Source organism: Numida meleagris, chromosome 10 (assembly GCF_002078875.1).
Source record: "Numida meleagris isolate 19003 breed g44 Domestic line chromosome 10, NumMel1.0, whole genome shotgun sequence".
Taxonomy (NCBI): Eukaryota; Metazoa; Chordata; class Aves; order Galliformes; family Numididae; genus Numida; species Numida meleagris.
Genome location: NC_034418.1, coordinates 5,735,533 through 5,761,097, shown reverse-complemented (window position 1 = coordinate 5,761,097; position 25,565 = coordinate 5,735,533). Strand labels below are relative to the sequence as shown.

Genomic DNA, 25,565 nt, shown 5'->3' with positions numbered 1-25,565 from the left:
TGGGCCTCCAAAGTGAAAAGACCCTCACATGCTACAGTGGATATCCACCTGATCAGATAGCAGGAGGAAGAGGATCCTGGGGGCAATAAGTTGGATGGTCTATTTTCTTGCAGACATACAAAAATCATGAAACTGCCAGACATTGTGCGCAGCTGGCAGGTTTTGTTTGTATGGGGAGCGATTTAATAAATATGAGTATTGAAACGTGCTGTCATCCAGCTAGAGGGTTGTCTGTCTTGGTGAACAGAAAGAGACTCTGGTACTGGCAAGAAGCAGCACGGGTTTTCATCTCTCTGCGCTCCAGCAGACATGGCAGATTTCTACCTTTCAGCGCTGTCAGCCTGTCACAGTAATGAGCTTTGCGTTCCTCAATTGTTACTTAAAAGACCACGCAGCCACCTTGCAGCATGGCTGGGCGCTCATTTCCTTCTCCAGAGCAGGTCTAGTAGTCTGGTACAATTTATTTTTTACTGTTTTAGGCTGATTAAAAGGAGGCAGCTCAGCTGTTGCTAGGTGCTGGTGTGCCTTCGGGGGGAGGTGACTTTCCTGCCTTTTTTTGCAAAGCGATAACTTTTTTGTAGGCACATTTTATATTCTCCTTTGAATAGCAGACATTTGCAGACAGGAAAGGGATGATAAATTGCAATTAACAGTGCCGTGATATTTGAACATTGGAGGACACCTGTCAACATGGTTGGTGCCAGTATAGCTGGAACTCCACTGTACCGGCAAAGTCTGTGTTTGTTCCCAAGTAGTTCTTGGCATGCCATAAAGGTTAGCACTTGGTACCAGGCTCCATGACTAATGCAGGGAAGATTGCCATGGCTCTTAACTAAGCAGAGCACATCCTCACATAAAGATGTTATGTTAGGCAATGTGGGACAGAGAAGGATTAATGTGTGGCAAGGAACCAAGTATTGATATTTTTTCCCCTTGTTCTACAAATGAAAGTTTTCTAACTATGTAAGCTAGGGGCTATGAGATTGGTAAATGTTTAGAAGGTGTAAAAGAATCGGAAACACGAGTGTTGAGACAAGAGGTCTAAATGTGGGGTGAACGGGATTTGGCTTTTAAAGGCGCTGGAAATGTTTGTGTAATATGAAACGGTGTTTCCACAGTAGAGTGTGGGGCACTTGGCAGCTTTCAGCCAGGCCTGTTACAAGGGAGAGGAGACTGCCTTTGAACTCAGCAGGGGACAGAGAGACGGGTAACTGCTGTAGGGAATTGGTTTCAAGTCGGAAGATCAACCAGGTATTTTGAGCTCTGTCATGCTGAAGCTATTTGGAGCTGTTTATTTTACTTGTATACTGCGGCTTTCATTTTAATTGCACTGTAACTTTCTGTATTGCCTTGTTGTGGCTCTGGATAATTCTAATTGCACAGGTCTTGAGAGAAAGCAAACCATTTGCACCCAGGTGACCAAAGTCAATCGAAGTGCATCCTTTGTTCTTGACTGAAGGCTTGGTTTTGGTTTGGGGATTATTTTCCTTGAACAAATTGATTAGTTCAGGCTTTCCCCAGGTCATGCTCACTAGCAGAAGCGCCACTCAGTAAGGGCCAGGCACTGCTCCTGGGTCACTGCTACCTGCCAGCCCCGAGGCAGGCTCTGCTTCAGGAGTTTCATGGCGCTGTGCTGGGCTGCACCAACGGGTGGCTTTTGGGTGTCAGGCGTCTGATGGGTCTCACTGGTGGGGATTTGTGCCATTTTGTATCAATGACCACTCCTGGAGCTATGACATCCTACATCACACTGTGAGTCTGTTTCTGGTGTCTTTCTCTTCCTGAGTTAAGCAGAGTTTTCTTTCTCACTTTTTAGTGAGAAATCTTATTATATTCTAACAGCTTCAGGGACCAGTTTTCTTGTACCTCTTTGTGTTTTCTACAATGAAGTAGAAAGTAGTATCTTGCAGATTGCCGGAAGCCTAGCCCAAAGGAGTCAAGATTATCATGTTATTGTGATGAATCTTCTTCTGTGTGGTGGACAGAGGCCTCTCTGGGACATATCCTGAAAGCTTCCTCCCATGAGGGAGAGAGGGAGGGAAGAAGGGAGGAAGAAAGCAAGTAGCCTCCTTCTACAGAGTCTCCTCTGCAAACAGGCCTTTTGCTTTAGGTAATCAGCTGCTCTTTGCATGTTTCTTAGGAATTGCAATGTGATGTGTCTGTAGAGGAAGATAACAGGCAAGAATGGACCTTCACACTGTATGACTTTGATAACAACGGAAGAGTCACACGTGAGGTAAGCACAGTACAGCTGCCCCTTTGTGTGCAGCGTTTGCTAGCAAGAGAAGTGTTTTATAACAGGAATATTTTTTCTTCTATGAAGCAGAAGTGTTCTGCCAATTTAAACAGCAGTTTACTTCGACCCTTCCCTCGTAGAAACAATCCCACCAGTAGCTTACTGTTTTAAGATGAACTGTACTACTTTTGAAGCTGGTTGTTGTTTAATATCTGGGATTAGCCTTTTAAAAAATAGTGCTGGCATTTGAAGGGGAAAAATATCTGAAGCAACTGAACAACTAAACACATTGTCAAAATAAACCCCTGCAAATGTATATTGTTCTGGCTTCTATCCTGCTTTTCAGAGTTAAGCTAACCAAATAGCAAGGTTGCCTTCTGAAATTCTTTCCAGTAGGACTAACTATACTGTTCTGTTGTCTTCATGAATATTAGGCTAATCTTTGCTTTCTCCCTCTGAGTATAAATAGTGTTGATGATACTTGCTGCAGTACCATACTGGATGAATGCCCATCAAAGCATACCTACATGTGTTTTTTTATTATCAGGATGTCCTCAAGTTGTATGTCATATGAAAATAAGAGGCCAAATAAGAGGAAGTATAGATTAGAGTATGGTCCTTTTTCGGAACATTTTCCATCCAGGTTGAATTAAACTTCTAGAAGAGTGTGTTTTATTGAGATTTTCCACATTGTGCTGTCACAATGTCACTGTTTTTGGTGCAACCTGTTTACTGGCTCCCATGCCTTTAGATCATCAGCTGAAAATTGACAGTTTGTCTTTGTGGGCTCATACGCTGGTATCTGTGAACATTACTAAGATGTGAATGAAAGGAGTAGGGTAATACTGAAAGTGTACTGACATTAGACCACTAAATAAGAAATTTTGCCTAGAAGACTAAAGCAGATCTCTTCTGGCATTTATGAACAAATTGCTAAATGCAGTGGTTCAAGGTTTTTAACGTGTGTGACCATCATTTCTAGCTTTTTGTTGTCTCTACTCTGATAGTGGTTTGAATAGTCAAATGAAATCTGTTCCCCTCGTACAAGACAATAAGCAGATGAGACATTGTAGGTCAACTCCAGTTTCCAATGAGAACATAAGCTATAGTGAGGGGGGGGGGGCAAAAGAAGAAAGGAGGAAAAAAGGAAAAAAAAGTATTGTCTTTGTTAACGTGTGGAAGTGACAGCAGAAGAGTTAAGTAACTTGCCTGAAGTCTCACAAGAACCTAGTGGCAGACTGAACTCAGATCTTCTGAGACCCAAGGCTAAGTCTTCATTACAAGATTACCTGAACTGTCAAGAAAAGGGGAAAAAACACAAAACACAACTGAACCAAATCCCACACACATGGGTGTCCTTTACATTCAGGCATGGAATTCCCATTAATGTTCGTGGGAGTTCCATGTGCTGAACATAACGAGAATATGCTTTTAAGTATGTATACAATAATTATTTGTGATTATGTGGTACACCAAAGGGCTTAATTTGACTGTACTTAGAGAATATGTTACAGCCAAATTCTGCTTCTCTCTGGTACAAGAGCAGGCTGCAGCTTAACTGAAACAAAATCTGTGCAGGGATTGAAAATTATACTACGCTGAGGTCTGGAGGTTGCTAGAACCTGTGCCAAAAAAAATGATTTTAACTGAGGGTCCAAATAGGTAGATAATTTTCAGTTCTTTGCATGTAACCGAAGATAGTAACTAATAGTATGCACCATTGCAGTTTTCCAGTTGTTATATACCTCTTTTACAAGCTGTTCCACTGTCATTTATAGAAAACATTTTGTTTGGTTTTCCTTTGTTGAATCCAGATGCAATTTAAGAGTTGTTTATGCAAGAGTGACTAATGACAGTATCTCATGGATGATGTTACCACAAAAGAGGAGTTTCTGTCTCTTCATATGATATAGAATTGCTTGTTCTATTAGGTTCTGAGACACCGGCACTCAACATAGTGGACTTGATCCTGTGTCTGTTAAACAGTTCTGCTCCTGATCCAGCAAAGGGCTTAACAATGGCGAATGTTAAAAATGTGAATAGTTTCAATTAAAATGAATGGGACACATGCTTTGAGTTAAGTGTGTGAGGCTCATTGCTGGATCAGCAACAGAACAGACAGTCTGAGGAAGAGAACTGCGTTGTTCCAGTGCCATTCAGTGAGCTGATGAAAATGCTTTCAGAACCGGTCAGCTTTTCTAAACAAAAGTCCAGTGTTCTTTTGAGAAAAGATTAGTGTGGACCTTTCCCTGTCTTTAAAAATTTCACTTGACTGTCTCCTGGATTTATGGCGGGATTAAATAGTGGGATGGCATTTCTTGTTAGTTTTCTATCTGTAGATTTTGAAGTGCTTTAAAAAGTGAAATCAGTGTTATCATCCTTTTTTTTCTTCTTGGAAAAGTGAGGCACTGGAAAAGGAAGTGATTTGCCTACCCACATCCATTTCGTTTGATTCAAGTTTATTGTTTAAAACCTTGGACTTCATGTCCAGAGTCTTTCTAAAGTATACACAGTGTAAAATGAAGTTTGTAAGAGATGTGTAGGTGGGGTGCAATATTGCAAGCAGACTAAGGCCTTTATTCATGAAAACATTTGAAAATTGTAAATAAAATATGGAGGCAGTTTCTGGATATCATTTCCCTTGGGTTTTACACAATGACAAGAGCATTCAGATTCCATCTTAGCAAATTTTATTCTGGATCTTAACAACATCTTCAGAATTTAATACTACTTTAATTTCCTTCTAGAGTTTGTCTGATTTATTCCCTAGTCTTTATAATTAGAAACTCACATCTAGTCACGCTTCTTGAAGGGATACACCCATGAAAGCATAATTATTGGGACGGCAAATTAGAAAATCAGCAGTAGTTTCTGTTCTCAAAATACTGTTTTTTTCTGTCTTAGAAGATGATCATTTTTCAGTCCTTTTGGCGTAGTGAGAGATAATTTTTTCCTGTTCTAAAATGTATATGACAAAATTTGGCTAATAATATTTCCCTTCATTCCATAGACCATAAGAGGACAATTCATTATGTACCGCAGGTCTTTTTAGAACTGACAGCTGCACTATAATTGTCTTCATATGGATATTTGTAATTGGACTTGAAACTTGGATAATTGAACTAATGTGTTTTGATCCATGAGGTTTTATACTGAGCTCTCTGAATGTAATTATACTTCATAAATACAGACCGTTTTTTTGCAATCAGTTCTTTCTTGGAAAATTTCATTGCTTTGGTGAATAGCTGCAGAAATAAGCACTTGAAAAAAAGTTGCTTGTCTGGAGTGAAAAAGAAAAATTAAAAAAACGTGGGAATTTATTCCAGACTAGTTGTTGAATAGATAGCAAGTGAAGCTCCTTTCAGGCTCCAAATAAGGATGATTCAGAAATTTACATGATCAAACAGAGCTGATGTTGCAACAAAAACATCCTGCTGTATGTAAAAATCAGACTACAAAGAAAGTACAGATAAGACATTTGTACTTTTCTTTTTCTGAAGGAAAGGTAATGAACCGATATTGATGTTTCTCTTCATACATTTTTAATGCTGAAAATGTTCTTTGTATTTTACATTAAATATCCATTTTTTTTTCTCTTCAGTTTCTTTCCATTTTTTTCCCTTTTTTTTTGTTCTTGGTTATTTTTGCTTGTGCCTTCTTATGAGTGAAAAAGTGTGAGGTTATTTCTGCATTCAGAACTCAGCACCAAGTCTTTGATGTGGGCAAGGATACTGGCTTTTCTGGGGCTAGCATGTATCACCCTGACCCTTCACTTGAAATGAGCTGTTTTTCTCTCTGTGACCATTGCATTAACTCATGATAAAGAAGCAGTGACTGAACCAACAGATAGAGGAGTCATGTCTATCTGTATTTGAGGGGTTGTCATTTCAGCCCCTAAATGTGCTGGATTTGCAAAAGAGAAAAATATTAAGAAAAAATGCTTTCTATTTTCGTTTTGAATTGAGTCAAAGGCAACACTGGACTAGCAATAGTAATTAAAAGCAAAAAATGAATACTGGGAGTCAGGACTTGCTAAACAACATGAGTTCTATAAGGAATGATGAATACTTAAATATAATTTGCTCTTGTTCTTTTTTGTGGACCCACTAGTTTCTCTGAAGCTTCTAAATTCCTGCTAATCTCCTTCTGGAGATCAGTAAGAATTCTGCAGAAAAACGTGTGAGTGCACCATACGTGTGTGGCCTATGCTGTACGTTTTTTAGTATTTCTAATGCAAGAATTTCTAGCTATCTATTAAAGTTTCTCTTTTTAATATGTGTTGTTACTAGCTGCTTGAAAAAATGAGATTAACACTGTTAAACTCTTCAGCCCTGGAAAAACCAACTGTAGTGTTCTATAAGCAAGACGCAATTAAATCTGAGTATGTCATTTGCTAGTTGTTTGGATACTACCCAGAAAGCCTTTGTTTTTCTCTTTGTGGAAAATTATCACAGTTTCAGCTTTCTTACTTGATTAAAATAGCTATCCCAGCAGAAATACTGCACACTTGCAACCTTTCAGAAGTCGTTTGGATTAGCACAGCCCCACTAAATACAATTAGTTTGCTGTAAAGGAGAGAGATCTTTTTTTCTTGTTCTCATTTCTCTTTACTGTTTAAAATATTAGATTATAAATCCACAATGATTTTTAAGTAGCAATTGTTTAAAAGTACATTTCAGTATAAAACCCATATTTTTGGGAGAGTGGGAAACGCTAAAAAATATTTATTTTTTATATAAAAAGCACAGAAGTTTGAGACGTAGGCTGGAACTTTGTGCTGGAAGTGCTGAATGGTATTAAGCAAAGTAGTTGCAAAATCATGTAACTAGTAAACTTTGTAATACACTGTGTGGAAAAGTTGGATTCCTTGGAAGATGATCTTTGAGACGTGTTGATCAGTCCACTAGAGGAGAGGAAAATTTTACTGGTTTTTTTTTTTGATTCTTGACACTGAATTTGTCGATGGTGAAATGCACAAGCTGGCAGGTACAAGTCAAAGCTTCATCCATGGGTTCAAGCAGTTCTTTATGAAGCATAAATATGGATCATATTCAGTGGGACAGGTTTCAAGAGGAGCATAAGTCACCCCATCTGCCATGAGGCTTCTGGACGATTAAAATTATTTTGGAGGTAAATATAGGCATAGCTGTGAAACACAGTTATTGTAACATACTGTAATGGTCTAGTGCTACTGATTTGGCAGATGCCATACCATGTTAGTTGCCCAAAAAGGGCTATGAGAAGGGAGTTTCAGTCACGGGTCAAAACTCCTTCCTACCAGATCAGTGCCCTAAGGAATCTGGGAGTGAAGCATCAACTGAAAAGCAGCACGAGGCTCAAGCTGCCTTGTAGCTGGTACCTCCTCAGCCAGGACTGTGATAGATGGTGGAGCAGTGAATGACCCAGGCAGGCTTGTTGACCAAATCAGAACCATCAGTTCGCTAAGACTTTCAACCCCAAACTAGGACCACAAGTAAACGAATCCTGTAATAAAAATGTTATTGTTGGTATTCAAAAGATCAACATAAGCATTAAGTGGTTACTTATGGATATCCCTAACCTCGATCTTGGTATATATCCAGTGTAACGACCTCATTCATTCAGTGCCAAAATGCAAAGCAGTTCAGATTGTTGTGGAAGAAGCTGAGTATTAAACATGTAATGAAATGCAAAGGGAGCAGACTCTATGGCCACAAGGTGTCCTGGTCCCTTTTACAGCCTCTTAAACTTCTCAGTGCCTGAACATTAATTTGGGTTAATCCATGCCTGTTTGGCTATGAGGTGTAAGTTGTCCTGATGTGATGTGTATGCATATATTTCTGATTGTGTATGATGTATGTGTCACACAAGTACTGCATCTGGCCTTCCTTGTCAGCATTTGGGAGTGCTTTGAAACTGCTGAGTCAAGAGGCTTGACAGACCCTCACAGAACGAGAGGGATAGACTGTATGCCAATTAGTGAGTTAAAGCTCATCACCAGAAAAACACGGGTGGAGAGTAAAGACTTCTTTGCTACTGAAGTAAAAACAAAGAAAATGATAAGCTTGTACAAACACCTGGTGTAGCTGAAAAAAGGGAGGGGAATAGATTGTTGTGAATGAAAGAGTTGATACTTATTTCTTGGTAATAGTTTTGCATAGAAACCAACAGTTGTTAAGGAATGTATGGAAAAAGCTCCATTTGCCCAAGGTGCTGAGTGTCTGAGGCTGACATTCTGCCAAAGAGGGAGGTTTGGTTTGTGGAGGCATAGGATTGTAGCACAAAGCTTCTAGAACACAATTTATGGAGAGTATATAGAAGACATGTATTTTGTCTGTGTTCTTAATTGGTTGTGTTTTTCTTTTAGCTGAAATAAAAACTCAGCCCTTCTAGCTAGCTGTCAGATATGACTGTGTCTATCTGGAGGTCTGGCTATGTTTCAGAGTAGGGTGGATGTATGAGACTACTAGATTGTCACTGAGTGGTTTTCTTCAGACTTTAGACAGTGGTTCTTGTCAAGGGGATGGTAAGTCGCTATTGGTATGGCAGTAACAGCCCATTTGGAGACTTGTGGAGAAAAGAAATACAGCAGATTCTGCTTTTAATGAATGTGTCATCTTCAACTCACACATCCGGAGAAATCTCACTGAGTGCAGAAAAACTCTAGAGTGTACATCTTAAGACAAAGTCTGGACCTTCTAGCATCTAGTTATTGTTTTGTGAGTGGATGGGGTCAGTACCAATGTCACAGACACCAAGTTAAAGAAGTACGTTTATCTTTACATACGTGTAAAGCAATGAGATAGTAAGTGAAGTGATACAACGAGAATAAAACAGAACAAGGTAGCACACCTCTCCATTGCTACATAAGATTAACTATAGTGATTAAGAAAGATACATCACCAATTGCCCTAATAGTTCACCGTCATCCAGATCCGCAGTCTCTGGGGAGCCCTGGTTGCAGTGAGGATTTGGAGAGCCTTTCCTGGCAACTAGGAGGTCCTACACAGTGCTTCCACTCATAGGTGAGGTCTCCAACTTCGCTACAAGAGGATCCAGCTTTTATATTGCTGAACAAACAAGTTTATGTGACAGCTAGACAGAAACATCTGGTTTCATTCTCCCTTTTTGGATTCCACCTCAAGCCTGCCCAGGGCTCAAGGAGGTTTGCGTACTAGTAGGCCGTGACACTATACTTCTAAACAAGGCAAGGTTAATACATTCTCATAATGCTTTATCTAAGCTACATCTCTTGCAAATGAGATGTTTTGTCCAAGATACATATTTCACTAATGATCATACATACTTTACTAATGATTGCATACTGATGATATAATGCTTGGTTGTGAGACTCATCTAGTGGTCAACTTCGGTTTGAGGCCACCTGTTCAGGCCTTAGTACTTCAGTTATTCATTCTGGCTCTTGACCTGGAAGATTGTTTACTGTAAAATCATTTGTAAAATCTGGCCATAAATTAGTATTTCTCTAAATTTGATGTGAGCAGAAATTAGTATTTCTGTGTCACCTTCAAACCTGTTTAGATAATGAGGACTGTGTGATTTATTGACTACAAAAGGGTTTTTGTGCTGGGGCTGTTAGGGCAAACTAAACTTTGAGCTGCCATTGTTCTGGGAATGACTCCAGAAGAAGACTGTAGTAGTTAAGAGTTTTTGAAACCTGACTCTTAATTCTCCGAACCAACTGTTACATTTAACCAAGAATAATTTAGGTATTTTCTTTATTCTCTCAGACATCTGTAAATAGTATAGGCACTAGGTTAGATTAAGGTAGATTAAGGTAGGAAGACCAGCCACAGCTGCTAAAGAGTGGGGACTGCAGTGTTTCTTCTGTTTGAAACAATGAAAATGGCTAGTGTTCATTCTGATATAGCTGGACATGTAAGCATTTGTTCATGCCTCATTGCCTTCAAAGATGTGTGCAAATAATGTTCTGTAATATGCTGGAATGGATAATCTCTGCCATTCAAAAATGTAACTTCAAAACTGGTACAAATTTTGCAAAGCTAGGTCACAGTACACATTGTAAACATTAGGTTTACAGTTCTGTCACATCTCTTACTAGTTTTCCTCTATATAGTCAACCAGCTAGGCACACAAGAAGAAAAAAAGCAAGTAGTAAGATTTAATGGGGATGTAAGAGTGTCCAAATTTTTCTTCAATTGCTGTGTTTGTTTTGGTCAAGCGAACTTAATTTTTATTGCAGTATGAATAATTATCTCTGAGTTCTACTGAAACCAAAAGAAAATAAAGGCAGAACACAAATTCATTCATTCACATTGTGTTTTGGAAACCTGAATACCTTGTGTTTTAGTTATTGTTTTGATCTGGTTTGCCCTCTGTGATAAATCTTACACCATTTGATGAAGAAAGAGCATGGATCAACTTGAATCATTCCTTCTGTGTCTGTCAGATATTTTACAGTTGCTGTTAGGCAAAATGGGTGTTAACAGAAGAGAAAAATTTGTCCTTTCATGCAAGGTTGTGTGCAAGATCAGTTCCTTTAAATTCAGTGACTTCTGAGGATATTTAAGCATTTAATGGTCCGAGCCCTAAACTAGTCTTAAGAATTGAGGTTGTAGGTTTCATACAATTTTCAAAATATTGTATCTTTTTGTGTTTCAATCCAACTGTAGGATATTACCAGCTTGCTTCATACCATCTATGAGGTAGTTGATGCATCAGTAAACCATTCTCCTAGTTCCAGTAAAACTCTGCGAGTGAAACTTACTGTGGCACCAGATGGCAGCCAGAAGAAGAAAAGTATATTGTTAAATCATACTGGTAAGGATGTGCGATCAACAATGGGGAAAAAATATGAAAAATGTTAAGGGGATCTTAAAAATTCATCTTCATATTTTGTCAATACAAATAAATACTTAAGGCAAATAATTCTGTGGGTGTTTTAAACCCTATGAACCTGTTTTAAGATCTCAGATGCAAAGCTGCATTCATTCTTTCCATGTATGCTAAGCAAATTAGGGTTCCATTTCCGATTGACTTTTTTTCTTGGCAGCAACAAGAGGAGAAATGACTTGTGTGGTGTAATTGTGTTTGCATACTGAAAGGCAGATTTAAGGCCTTTTCTGTTTGTGCCACTCTAACTGTGCTATTATTACGATGTTCAATTTGTGTGAAAACAGGTGTGGTATAAAAATGATTTTTGCAGGTACGTAGCTATCACTGTTGCTGGATAAAAATAAACAATTAAGCATAACTGAACTTCATGAATCTATTTGTAAAAACTGCACATTTTCTTAATACTGGAAGAGTATGCCATTATAAAATGGCTTGTGCTGTGATGGATTGTTCACCTTATATTCACTCTAATAATAGCTGTATGAATGTAATTGCTTCAGTAGGTTAAGTAGTACTAAATAATACAGTGTTTTATGTAATACTTCAGTGGAAAATATGGGCTCCTTATCCAGAAGAAGAGCCTTGGTATCTCGGTTTTAATTTAGACATCTACTCAGCCAAGTGCAGACATAAGAAAATTTGCACTGCTGGAAAGCTTTGTCCTGCATTAGTACAAGATTGAACTCCAAACTACCAAGCCCTCCCGAGGGATGAGTTTATCAGTGTGAATGTGGCTCCATTTAACCAACCAAATGGCTCTCAGCCCAACCCTGACTAATGTTCTACGGCCAAGGTTATGTCTGGTTAAAATCTGTCCTGTGGGCAAAAGCACTTTTAAGAAGGCTTTATGAAATGATGCATCACATCTTGATCTACAGACAAGAAAAAATGTATTTGCCATGTAGCATGTTATTTATACTGATTAGCAAGGACAGCGATGTGAGTATAATGTCCTTTTTCTTGCTGGCAGATCTGCAGAGTGCAAGGCATAGGGCTGAAAGCAAAGCCAATGAAGAGTTAAGAAGCTCTGAAAAGAAGCAACGAGCTTCTCTCAGGTAAGGGAAAAGAACTGAGTCTTCTGGGAGGCACGGGGTGGCTTTGAGGAATCCTCAAATATTGATTAATTTTTATTTATTTATTTATTTAAAATATTAAAGCAGGAGCATTAGAGTGTTTTTTTCTCCCTGGAGCGGGCAGCTGAGAGTACCAATGTGTGAATACTTTGTAAAAAAAGCAGCAACAAAGTTTTGATTGCATTTTAGGTCTCTTTCTTTTAAGCTGACAGTTCTTTTCTTGCGTTTTCTTCTATTGGCTCTTCAGAGGACATGTAGTGTCTTTCTAGATGCTATCTGCAGATACTGTACCTGTTAGTGGATTTTAAGCAATACAGCACAGCCTTCTGGCTAAAAGTGTCCTAAAATCTTTTCATCTTCATAGATGCCAGCTCCTGTCTGTCCCTGTTCTCCTTTCAGCCCATCATTTTCACTGGTCAATTCAATTAGATCCAAGCTTTTTTAACTCATTCTTACTCAACGGGCCATAACCACTTCTCCTACTGCCTTTGCTCCTGAAGGAAGCAGCTTTGAGCTGGCACTGGAAACGGTGTTGAGCAGAACAAGGGAAAAATGGAGCTTGTAGCTGAGAAGCAGAAAGAATCAGCTATGCAGAAAGCAGTCCTCGTAGGGCATGTCCTACAGAGTATAAAACAGCCAGAGCTTCCAGCATGCTGCTAGCTTCATGCTCCCTTCTGCTGCAGTAGTTCTGGTTACAGCAGCTGTGGGTGGCTCAGCCCCGCTGGCACTGTGTGTTTGTGTGGTTAGTAGAAGAAAATTCACCTCACTTAGCAGAGAGGCTGCCTCTGCTGACTCCCACCTGCCATAGACCCTGCTTCCCCACTTCCACATCAGGTTCTCCTTTACAGAATTGTTATTAAGTATCACTGATGTAGGAATTAGCCTGCTGGCTTAGAACCAGTAAATTTATTGTAATCTTGAAGGAAAACTAGGACCATTTCATTTCATTTCTATTTTTCTTTTTCGTGAAATTCAGAATACATTTCACCACTTGAAGAAGTATCTGTTTGTTGTCTTTCAGTGGAATCCAGCCTGCATGACTCATATAGAATCATAGAATGGCTTAGGTTGGAGGGGACCTTAAAGATCATCTAGTTCCAAGCCCCTGCCATGGGCAGGGTTGCCAGGCACTAGCTCAGGCTGCCCAGGGTCCCTTCCAGCCTGGCCTTGAATGCTTCCAGAGATAGGGCATCCACAACCTCTCTGGGCAACCTGTTCCAGTGCCTCACCATCCTCTGAGTAAAAAATTTCTTTCTAACATCTAACCTAAATCTAATCTCTTTTAGTTTAAAGCCATTTCCCCAGAATGCATCCATTTCCAGTAGAGCACAAGCACAGTAGTTTCTTTTTTGAACAGCTGCGGTTACACTTGCAGCCATCTAGAGATCAGACAGAAAATGATTTTTAGTTCTTTCCTAACAGAATGTACCATTTTATTTTGGATGCCAGTCCTGAGCTGGCCTTTTTCTTCAGAAAATGTGTAATCATGCCTCTTGCAAGTCTGGCAAGAATATGTATCTACCCTGTTATCGTGACTTCTTTCTGGCACTGAACTTCAGAGTATGTGATAGTCATTTGCAATGTATTTTTCAAGTGTTAAATTTTTTACAGCTAGGAAGAATGTTCATCTCTCAGACAAGTGTCAGTGTGCTATTCCTTTTCTGAACTGGGTATTTTAATGGGTAGAAAAACAAAACAAAAGCAGGCAATTTTGATACATTTTAATGTAGATCTGTTGCTCCAAACAGGTTATTTCGGTGCATAGTTTCAGGTTGGTTTAGGATTTTCTACTTCATGCTAAGGAAGATAAAAATGCTTACAGAAATGCCATAGTAATTATATTGAATTTGTATTTGTTTCTTCAGCTGCAAAATAAAAAATAATCCATTCTGGCTTTCCTAGGACTTAGGGATACTTATCCAAAAGAAATGTATTGAGTTTAATAAAATTATCAGGAGGAGAAACATTCAATTTTATTAAAAATGACAACACAAATGATCCTCCCTTTTCTGGAGAGAGTAAAAATGTTAATGAGTTATACCATTGACTGAACGCCAGCTGGAGTAACTTTCAGATTTAAAAATGACTTCTGTTAGTAACTGTACAGAATCTTTTGTGAAACAAAGAGCACTGAGTGTAAACTGAAGAATACTCCACGTTTTTCCTTACTGGTCTAAGCGTAGTCCTCAGATTTCCACTGGCAAAGGTTTGCCCTTTAAATTTAATGGGCTGTTTGATGATCTATTGCAAAAATCCTCTTTCAGTTTGAAGTCCCTCTCCTATCCACCTTTAAAGTCCTGTTTTTGGAAATGTTTTAGGAATTTTCATTCATATCCGTAGGGACAGAGGCATCAAATATTGGGGTAGATGCTTGGCCCTGCTGCATTTGTCCTTCTCATCCTTTTGGTAGGAGGCTTCCTGGACTGGATAAAACTGTATCCTTTGCTGAGCAGCATCAGACAACTGTCAACATCTGGCAGTTTTTGTTGCTTCTCATTAAATGTGGACAGGACAAAGAGTCTGGCCACTATGTGTGCTGCATAGATATTTGTGTACTCTGGCTTAATTGCTAACTGTTGGGAAAGCTCCCTGAGCCTCATCACTCTCTCATGATATTAGCACTGAAGCTTCCCCTCAAAAGCAGCAATGAAAACTTGTGAGAAGTGCACACATTTCACAAATTCAGTCACTTAGGAATTCTAGACAAGATGTGATTAATATTCAAGATAGAATGGATAGGAATGTTTTTATCCCGAAGGTGGGAGATAAATGGGTTAGATTTTTCAACTGCTGGAAGCTACAGGCAGGAGTTTTCACCTGCAGGGCTGATACAAGTATCAAGATCAAGCAACTACATTCATAGCTAGCTTGCCTGGCATGTGAGGTAGAAAATGGTGGTGGAGGAGAGCTGGCAGGCAGCTCTGTGAGCTGGATATCCTAATGCCACTCTGGTTTGTTTGGTTTAGTGCAACATGGAAAATGTGATGCACAGCAGTCTCTAAACATCTTGATTTTACTACAGATGCACATTCGCTCTCACTCTTTCTTTCCTGCTTAAGTGATTTGTCCCTGGCTGCCCTAAGGTGTATGTTATCTGTGAGTGTGGCTATTGGGAAATGTCTCTGCATTTTTCTTCCCAGCACCCTGTCACCACTCTATTCCATTTACCCATTGTGTTGCTGTATGCTTACCATTAGAATGACAGTCCAGTGTGGAAATTATAGACAGAGCTTTCATACACTCCACAAACACTTAAGCAGATGCCTTTTAAATTAAAATAAATAAATAAAAAATTATAGAACCATAGAATCCTTAGAGTTGGAAGGGACCTTTAAAGGTCATCTAGTCCAACTCCCCGGCAATGAGCAGGGGAGTTCATCGTTAGATCAGGTTGCTGAGAGCCTGCTCCAGCCTAGCCTTGGAAGTCTCCAGGGATGAGGCTTCCACCACATCTCCAGGCAGCCTGTTCCAGTGCCTCACCACCCTCACTGTAAAAGACTTTCTCCTTATATCCAACTGAAATCTACCTTCTTTCAGTTTGAAATCAGTAGCAAAAATGTGCATTCTTACACTCTGTGGGTGATGCATGCGTGATGCATGCCTGGATATTCCCATATACAAGCAGAAGAGGACTGTGCGGCTGGGTGCCAGACAGCTCCGTTCTCAGAAGTACTTTTAGTTCTCTTTGACAGTGGAGCACATCTCTCATCAGTGTATAATTGCTTTGCTGTGTGTATTTGTATTGCTGAACGTCATCTTGCATGCAAGAAGGCTATTAGAATGGAGGGCTGTGGCAGTACTGGCATAGCTTTTCTTCAACATCTTGATGAGAGATGGAATTTATTACAAGAAAAAAAAAAACAGGTTCCCTGTTAACTTTGTTTTCAACAGACAGTGCTGTGTGCAGTGTTACTTAATTGTGCTGGATCAAATCCAACCATGTTTTTTTGAGGGCTGACTGTGCATTGTCTTTAGCACTTGTGTGCAAGTCCTGATAGTTTCTATAGACAACTTACACCTGGCAGCATCTGCTAGCCAAGTTCTACTCCAGAGATCTCTTAAGTTGACTTGCTAAAGTGTAACAAACTATAAAGATGTGTCTGTGCAGGTAGGGTACCTAGCTGGCAATCTATCTAGAAAAATAAAGAACATCTGGACATTCCCTCTTGATAGTACCACATGTCACTTCTGAAATTCAAAGCTGACTCAGTCTTTACAGCTTAGCTGGTTTCCAGGAGGACTCTCCTTCATTCAGGAGATTCTACCTCTACCAAATTATTTTCCAGGTAGGTCAAGTCTCATGACACTTATCAAAGAACCTGAAGACCTGTGTATGACACAGACACTGGGAACTCAGTTCTGTAGTGTCCTGAACAGTGTGACCCTAGACCAGGAAATCAGTTCATGTCAAAGCTCAGTGGAATTAGTAACCTCTGGAAATCTGGCAATGTATTAGTAGACTAAAAACAGAGTACTTGCCACCATATAGAACAGAGCCTGTGTTTAGCAGCTCATATAAGATACAAGGACAAATTCCAGTCTTAGGCTGACATCACTGCAGTCACATGGAGCGTATGAAAAACCAAAGCATCTTGTGGTCTTGGAGGCCAAAGTATCTGAATGATAGGCAGTTCTTATCCTATTTGTTATACTGAAGATATATAGCTCATATCTGCAAACATCCATTTAAACTGCCGAATTAAATTGTTGGGCATTATAGGCTACAGTGCTATAAATCTCTAGCTGACTTTTTTTCTGCCTCATAAATGAATGGTATTTCAGATATTCATTCACAGGAAATACTTCTGTTACAAATAAAATTGCAAAGCTGAGCAGGAGAAAGAGTTGAGATTCTGAAGCCAATGGCTGATCTGACCTTATTATTTGTGTTTTGGAAAGCAGCAGTTATCTCCAGGTGTCCTACCAACACCTTTTCTTCTCAGGTTCTCTCTAGTTACAACACCTGTTGCTTGTCTTTCTGAAGCAGATTCACGTGTGTATATCTGACACAAGCCTTACCCCAGTGCTTCCTAACAGTGCTGGGGACAGATGTGAATCAAACAGCAGGTTTTCTTTGGCCTGTCCTGATTAGAGAATCAGTTGAATGGTTTGGCCCTAAGACAGAATGTAATAAATCCTTGAAGCATTTTTATTTGGTTTTGCATGTGTGATGCAATTTGAAAGCCTCCTTTGCTTTGCAACATCAGGGTCAACTTATATTAGAGGAAAGAACAGTCAGTTCAGGCCTATCAACTTAGCAAATCCGGTCACCCAGAATTTCAAGCATTTGTTGTTTCTTTGTGAGCCACTCCTGTCACTTCAAAGGGGCCATTAGTTGTTGGTTTGCAGATGGTGATAACAACAATAAAGAACTTCTGCTGAACTGTAATTTTGCTTTCTGCTGACAGATATCACCAGAGTGAGAACAATCCAGAGCAAAGTGAGTGCTATCGTCATTGTGTTGATGAGAACATTGAAAGGAGAAACCACTATTTGGATCTTGCAGGAATAGAAAACTACACATCAAAGTTTGGGCCAGGTAATTTGGTAGTTTATGTTGCAAGCTTTTGGCCTTTTCTTTCTTTAGTTGAATGTTCCACATCAGGGGAAAGGAATTTTGAAGGAAAAGAACTGTATGAATGCTGCAAGGTGGAATCACAGTGGAGTGGCTAATGTGCTGCAAGGCTGCTTTGAAGTTCTTGTTTGTGTAGGTAAACTTGGAGGTGAGCCTAGGAGAACAATCTTTGTATCTGAATTATTTAGTCTGTGGGTGAGGTGAGGACTGATTTTTGGATAGTGGAGGACATTCTCAAGATGATACCAGCATATATTTGGAGGGTTTTTTTTTGTACTCAGTACAGACCAAAAAATCAGAGAACGTGGGTTCATACTTGGAATTTTGCTTTCTGTTCCCCAATTAAAGTGATTTGGATTTCCTCCCTTTCCCTGTCCTCTGTCAAGTTCTATTTTTGGTGAATTTCAAATAGATGAATGAAAGAGAATGAAATGTAAAAACTTTCAAATACATATAATGGAATATATGTTTACATATGTAGATATACGTATGTGCATTATTTACTAATCAAAATTATTAAATGCAATTAAACTAGACAGCTATAATTGCATTTACTTCCTTAGGAAAAATTCACTCTGCTGATAATGTTGTCCCTGCCAACTGTATGCTACTAATTAAAACTTTGAAATACTAGATGACTAACTCAGCTTGTTATTCTCTAGGATCTCCTCCAGCAGCTCAAAAACATGACCCACCAAGCAGAGTTGTGAGTCAAACTAGATCCCGTTCTCATGAACCTGAAACCTTCCATGCCCACCACAGGAAATCTCAAGTGGTGGATCCAAACCACATCAATCTGGCTGAGAGTTCTTACGCCAAGATTGCAGAAATCCAACAGAGGCTCCGGAACCAGGACTCAAACAAGCACTTTGTGAGGTCTCCCAAGGCCCAGGGTAAAAATGTTGCTCCCGTGCATTCTGGAAGGGCAGTAAGAAATAAACCTTTTCAAGGAGGGGCCATGCCAATGGCTTCACCAAGTGCACGAGTGGGCCAGAATCTTCCTTACCTCCCCTTGCAGTCTCAACAGGTTCACAAGAAGCATAAGCAAAGGGCAAAGGAGAATCACCAAATGTGCAAAACCTTCCAGTCTCCAGGGACAGTTGTGGAAAAGGAACATGTGAGAGACCTGCCCACAGTCATTCTATATGAAGGTCAAGTTGGACAAATGATACAGAGACATGAACACCACCACCACCACGAGCACCACCACCACTACCATCACTTCTACCAGACATAAAACAGATCCCACCAACATCCTCCAGGAATCATCCCATATGAAGGAAGCACATTCTTGTGACACCAGAACTAAGGCATTACTATGATTAATATTATTGTTACTCCATTAATATTCAGCTAGCATTTATTTTAGAGGTTATATGGAACTCTTGAAACTTACCCTATTTATATGTTGTGGAACTGCATAGCTTACTTAAACAACTTGTGGATTTTTTTTTTTTTAAGTGGCTTGTAAAACAGCAAACAGCCATAGCTTTCTGAGCTGTGATTTAATGCAGGTCGTCAACGCACTTCTTTACAAGTACTACTTCCATTGTAGAAGGAAAGATACTTCAAACACTATTGCAGACATCTAGCTTACCAGTCTGCTTGCTGTATGTCGGCTGATCGCACACAAGCCTTTTATCAGGGGAGCAATGTTCGAAGGTTTGGACTCCAGAGATGCTCAGAATAACAGAAAATACAAACAGCTGCTACCTCTAGTATTATTCAGATTTTATTTTCTTTTTATTGATTGTAATGTGCTACAGGGGGAATTCTAATATACTGCATTGGTGTAGCCTGTTTGTGTTCACATCCTTTCAAATTATCTTAATTACATGGAAATATTAGCTATACTTGTCAACAGAGCTACATTTGTACAACTTACACTTTATTTTCTTTGAGAGTCTTCACTGACACAAATACAGTTTGTTATATACTGGGTAATATTTAAATACACTTTTTTTTTTTTCTCTTGCTTACTCTCCATTCTGTTTGGGGTAACCATTTGAAAAGAGGAGGATGTGAAATGGTGTTTTCAAAACCATCACTAGACTTTACTGCGTGGGCCATAAGTACAATTGATGGGGGCTTGGGAAGGAGAGGGGTTATTTGGGGTTTTTGTTTTGTTTAAATCCACAGTTCTTTGTTTTGAGAAAGAATTGAGGAAAATATACTTTCTCACTTTAAATGTTGGCAAATATATATAAGATATAAATATAAATATATATATATAAATATGCACACTCTCAGGTACATTTTGTTGTGTTTTAGAGATCTGTGGTTTGAATATTAACATTATAATTTTTTTCAGTAACAGTGACATTATGAAACACGTAACATGGCATTTTCATAGGTGCCTCCAATTTAAATTTCTGCAGCACCTACCAATTTGCGATTCTCCCATTTTAGAGACAATTCAGCGTGTAAAAAAAAGATCTTTCACAGTCATTCTGGCTGCTTCTACTTTTTTCATATCAAAGGGCTTCCTTTCCACGAGGAAGAATGAGACCATGTTCACAAGACCTTACTGGCTGCTGAGAAATTTGAAAGTCAAAAGCAAATTGGAAAGTGAATAAAAGGGTCGGTACAGTCAAGATTTACTTTCTGTGGGGCCCAGATTTATAATAGATTCAGCTGGGTTTTGTAAAGATCACTATTTTGCAGGTAGAAAGTGACTGAAAAACGCCTACATTGCTTTTGGTACTTTGAAGTAGGGAACTCCTCACATAGAAATATAACTGTTCTATCAAACGTATTTGCTTTTGGTTTTAATTATTTTAAATGTTGTGGTATTTTGTCTATAGTATATATTGTAAAATGTAACTACCCCACATTGTTATATGCCCTTCATGATTATTTTTTTTCTGACTAGAGTTGATCAGTCCAAAACGGAGTATGACCTTACTGCTGACCAGTCGTAGAGGGATGTCACCCTTTCTAAGAACGCAGAGACGTCAACTTTTAAATAAAAAGTTGAAGGCTTTGCCTTCTTTTGGAATGGGAACAGAATTGCTGCTTCTTGGTAACTAAGTCCATCTTTCGTCTTCCTGAATCAGCAGTTGTTTGGGCTTCTTGTCCTCTTGAAAAAAAAAATCTTTTTTTAAAGCTGTCAACAGTATATTCTGTTAAATCTAAAAAAAAATGTTATGAAAATGTGTTTGATCTGTGTGACAACTATACTGTTCTGTTTATTTTTTAAATTCCTAAAGTCCAAAAATATTTATATTCAGAACTCTCTGTATTGAAAACGTGAAAAGGCCACAAATTTGGTTAGTTACCACTGAGTTGTTCTAGTCTAAGCCTTTTTTGCTGCTTGTGTATCATTCTTTTCAATGTATATATAATTATGGACTGCAAAAAAAAAAAAAAGGCATTTATATGTCTAGTAGAAGGAATAAGCTTATTTATATTATAGTGTTAACAAGGTCTGATGTATTCAAGTGACTTACGTTATACCGCATGCAAACACACGAGTGTACATTCCATCTAAGGAGGGATGCCATGCTATTTGTTTTGAAAATAGACTTAAAGCTGTTCTCTTTTCAGTGGGGCATATGCCAGAAAGACTGGGAGGTGGAAATTATTTCCTAGTCATTTTTTCTAATGCAGACTATTGCTGAAAACCAGAAAATGTGCTGGAAAACTAGAGTGCTTTCAGAGCTGTGGGTTTTTCTAAGAAAGGGCTGCAAAGGGGCATAAAAGCTCTCTCACTCAAAGATAATTTTGCTCGAAAAGATAACAGCACCAATAGCAAAATTCCATCTGAATGAAAAGTGTGCAGTGCTAGCTGTGCAGGTGAGCTTTGGAATGTAACACAGCAGGCCATTGGATACAGCCTTGCATTAATTTGTTTGGTGTTTTATTACATTTGGAGATTCAAAAGACAAATTCTACCTTGTTTAGATCCTGTGAAATACGAAAATGTTAATAACGTGGCATCCCCATACTAAAACTTTACACCCGCCATGTATGAACATACAGTATCTAAATACTGTTTCGCAGTTGTGTTACGTGCATTAAGTGTGAATAACATGTAGCACAGTTTCTTTTCACAGAACCCGAACTTTCCGTATCTTTTAAAACGTTTGCTTTTCAGTATTTTGTATAGTAAATATAGATGGTTTTGACTAAATGCTTTATTTATTTAACAGCAAAAACTGTGCCAAGAGAACCCCCTGTTAATTAAAGTTTTACTAGTTCAGAAAGTATATTTCCTTCTTCTTCTTGTGGATTTCAGGGGCTTATTGCAATTGCTGTCAGTGCTTGCAGATCTCACTGATGAAAGAGCTTGCATTAACGTTTTTGGGAATAGGATCAGATCATAAGGTATGGACTTGGTATGCTTTGGCTTTATAATTAAACTGTTAAGTTTAAAAATTAAATTTCTTGTCCCCTTATATTAGAGCTGTGTTGTGTAACTGATTTTTCAGGTTGTTTTTAATTCTGAAAACCTTAAAAAATTATAATTTGGGTGGAGGGCCCAAATCAAAATTTAAAACAAGTTGGTTTCTGGTCAAACGAAACATTTAATTTCCAAGAGGAAAAAAAAAATTAGAGTTTAGTATATTGTTACTATTTACAAATAAAATGGAGTGGCATTAAGCAATTTCAGATAAAAACACCAGCCTTTTCCCTTACTTTTTCTATTTTTACATAAAACAATTCAGCAAAATGAAGCCAATCCCAAAATTTGCACTATTTGCTGATGAAAATTTCAGCTGAAAAATTTAGCTCTGCTATTTACAATTTTGAGAAAACCAAGCTTTTTAAAATAAGGATTGCTAAGCTCTTCCCACTACTTCAAGAGCACCTAATACAAAGTGAACAAAGCTAAGGATAGCAAAGTAAAATCTCTGTCCTGGTGAAATCTCTGGCAAGACCTCCAGATTGTCACTGGCTTCAGGGTGCCCATAATTTCATTCCAGTACTGTGGGTTTAATGTGCAGACAGTGATTTCAGTGTTTACTTTTTATGCATCTTACTGCTGGTGGTTTTGTAATAGCTGATGTTAAATAGAGGTGTATAAGAGATCAAGCTGGTAAGTTAATGAAAATGAGCAGAAATACTGTGCTTTATATTCGTGTCATAAAGCACTTCCAAATGTCTTTCAGACATCCACCCATCATTTATTCACTAATAGAAACTAAGACCCAGTTCTGCCCATGGCTGAAGTACAGGCTCTCCTGGCATAGCAGCAGACCACCCACTTCAGGCAAACCCAGCAAGCCACATTATCTTTGACCTCTCTGGCTGCCTTCCTACCCTAGGCATCATGAGCACAGAACAGCAAATACAGCTGGAGAAGTAACTTGAAGGAAGTGATATGTATATGTTTGTACTAAAAAGTATCCTCTGTCAGAAGTGAGTGAATGCCACAGAACATACTCTGGCAGAGGTGATCTCTTATTAATGGGTAACTTCTGTGTTTGCTCAACAGTCTAAATGTTGCCACATAATTATATAGATATTATGAATGCTTACTGTTCTCCACATGTCACTGTGTACCTCAATTATTGAGTGACAGATTTCATTTGTATTCCAATTAACAAGAAAGTTAGGCCCCTTGGGGCACAGTTACGCTTGGGAAAATTCATCATGCTAGAAAATCTGCAAAAACATTTAATATAATTTTTGCCTGCAGTGTAGGCAAGAATGTTCATGTTTGGAAACATGTCAGCTAATCAAGTCTCACCTTTAATTACCTTGATGCAATTCATCAAAATCTGAAAATGCTTTTTCAAACATGATTTATGGTTTCAGTGGGAACTAAGTCGTATTCAGCATCATGTTAATTATCAGACTGATCTACCAAGCAGAAACGTGTTAGAAAATCTATGAAATAAAAATTGAACTTAATATGTTTTCTGCATAACTTCTGGAAGAAGACTTCTTCTGTGATGCACTTAGCTGCAAAGCCACCCACGATTTATCACCTAATGATTTATTTTCTTCGCATACTTAACAACTGTTCAGTTGATTTGACTTGGAAGGGAGATGTTTAGGACTTTTTTCTTTATCTGTATACATTTAAAGTATGCTAAAAATTGGCTAAAAGAAACAGACTTAGAAAAGCAAATAACTTTCTACTGAAATTATTCAGTAGGCATTATACTGCATCTTATTTGCCATTTGGATGGTAGTTATTAAATAGTGAGGTTTTCAATGATGCGTTAATTTACTTCTGTATTTCTGTATAATTATAGATAATTCAATCCTACTGAGCTAAAATGATAGAAATGATATGGATGAGATCTTCTAATTTCTTTGTTTTAAAATAGCAGGACTAAAGGACTATATGTATGGATTACTGTGAGGTTTAGAGCTGTGAAGAAAGACTGACAAGGGAAGGATGGAGAGATTTGTGAAGTGTGGGAATAGCAAAGGACCATCTACCAGTGGAGGAAAAAACAGCAAGGAGGCAGGAAAATACTGTATGTAGAAGAAGCTATATTCATACTACTATTTTGAATCTCTGATGGTACATTTGTCGCTCACAAAACAGCAACAATAGCTCATAGAATGCTTTTCACAGGGAAAACTTGAAAGACTGTCTAGAAGAGGTCAGTCTCCAGTGTGCAGTGGGAGGCACAAGGCAGGAAAGTTGTGGGTAATCACTGGGGCTCATTCACATGGCAGAATGAGAAACAATGCCCCGGGTACCTGAGTACCAGTCCAGGTCGATGGTGGGTTTTGCAATAGCTGGGGTGTTTCTTCTATAGATGTTTTTGATACTCTTTAGCGTTCACCTTCAATTAGAGCATCAGATCACTTTGTTTTTGATTACAAACAAACAAGTTGGTCAAATGTTGCCCAAAGCTTCCATGCCTACCCTGTTTTCCAACTGCTGAGCACTAACTATGCCTTGGAAGTCTACCAACACAAAGACTAATCCTGCTATCACAAGAAACTGCAGACTGGATCACTGATTGTCTCGTTGGCCTGGTATTTCAGGGTCTGGAGAGTTGGCAGTTCCAGAAGTTTCATAAGGATGTTGAAGACAGTGTTAAGGGGCTTTATAAATTTGGAAGTGGGCAAGAATTAATCTAACAATATCAGGAATACTGATAATTATGTGCACTGTGCTTTCTGGGTTTTTGTATGTTTTGCTTTACAACATGCTTAGGAAGTGGTGTTTGTGTCTTCCTTTGGGTGCCTAGTCCATATAGTCAAAGCAGCCTGTAATTGCTCCCAGCTAAGAGATGTGCTATTTTGGTGAGCCTGTACTTCATGAATGAAAACCGGGTTCGGATCCTTCTGGTGCTGAGTGCTTGCAGTTAATCGTTCCCATTCTGTTCTATTTGTTCAGTGAAGCACATTAAGGCTTTGTGAATTTTCTAATAAAACACCTAACTAACTGGGCCAAATTTGTCACTAGCTTCACAAATGGAATCCAGGAGAACCCCGTGCATGTCTTTGAATTTGGACCTTCAAATGCAGTTTGCTATATGAGTCATCATTTTTTCTTGTACTAATTTCAGATATTTGATAAGCTCTTTTTATGGTTTACAAGTTTAAAAAGACAAATAAAACTTTGTAGATTAAAATGTTGTTCTGAAGCTTGTATTTTGTCTGTTCTCACTGGAGTTCTGTGAAAGTCCTTTTTCCGTGGGCTTTAGTTTAAACCTGCAAAGTGACTTTGGAGTGGGTGTTTATAGTTCTTCGCTTGCTTGTTCACAGGATAAGACTGTTGATAGATGAATAAAGTGCCACTTGAGGTTGTTAACAACCAGGACTGGTAATGCTAGTTCAACTAAGATAAACAGTGAAATGCCATGGCAATTAGCATTAAGGTCTCACTTGGCCAGTGCTGAAATTTAAAGTCACA

General features: G+C 38.7%; 1 protein-coding gene across 3 annotated transcripts in view; it reads left to right on the top strand.

The window, feature by feature from the left end:
* Window positions 1-25,288, top strand: part of NKD1 (naked cuticle homolog 1) — a 111,234-nt gene extending 85,946 nt beyond the window's left edge. For 2 of the 3 annotated variants that reach the window (XM_021408601.1, XM_021408603.1), the window contains 5 exons: window positions 2,141-2,236; window positions 10,870-11,017; window positions 12,063-12,147; window positions 17,574-17,704; window positions 18,403-25,288. In XM_021408601.1, coding sequence (XP_021264276.1) covers window positions 2,141-2,236; window positions 10,870-11,017; window positions 12,063-12,147; window positions 17,574-17,704; window positions 18,403-18,977 — 1,035 coding nt within the window. In that variant the 3' untranslated portion in view covers window positions 18,978-25,288. The remainder of the gene's footprint in view (window positions 1-2,140; window positions 2,237-10,869; window positions 11,018-12,062; window positions 12,148-17,573; window positions 17,705-18,402) is intronic. The other variant, XM_021408602.1, reaches the window with a different exon arrangement.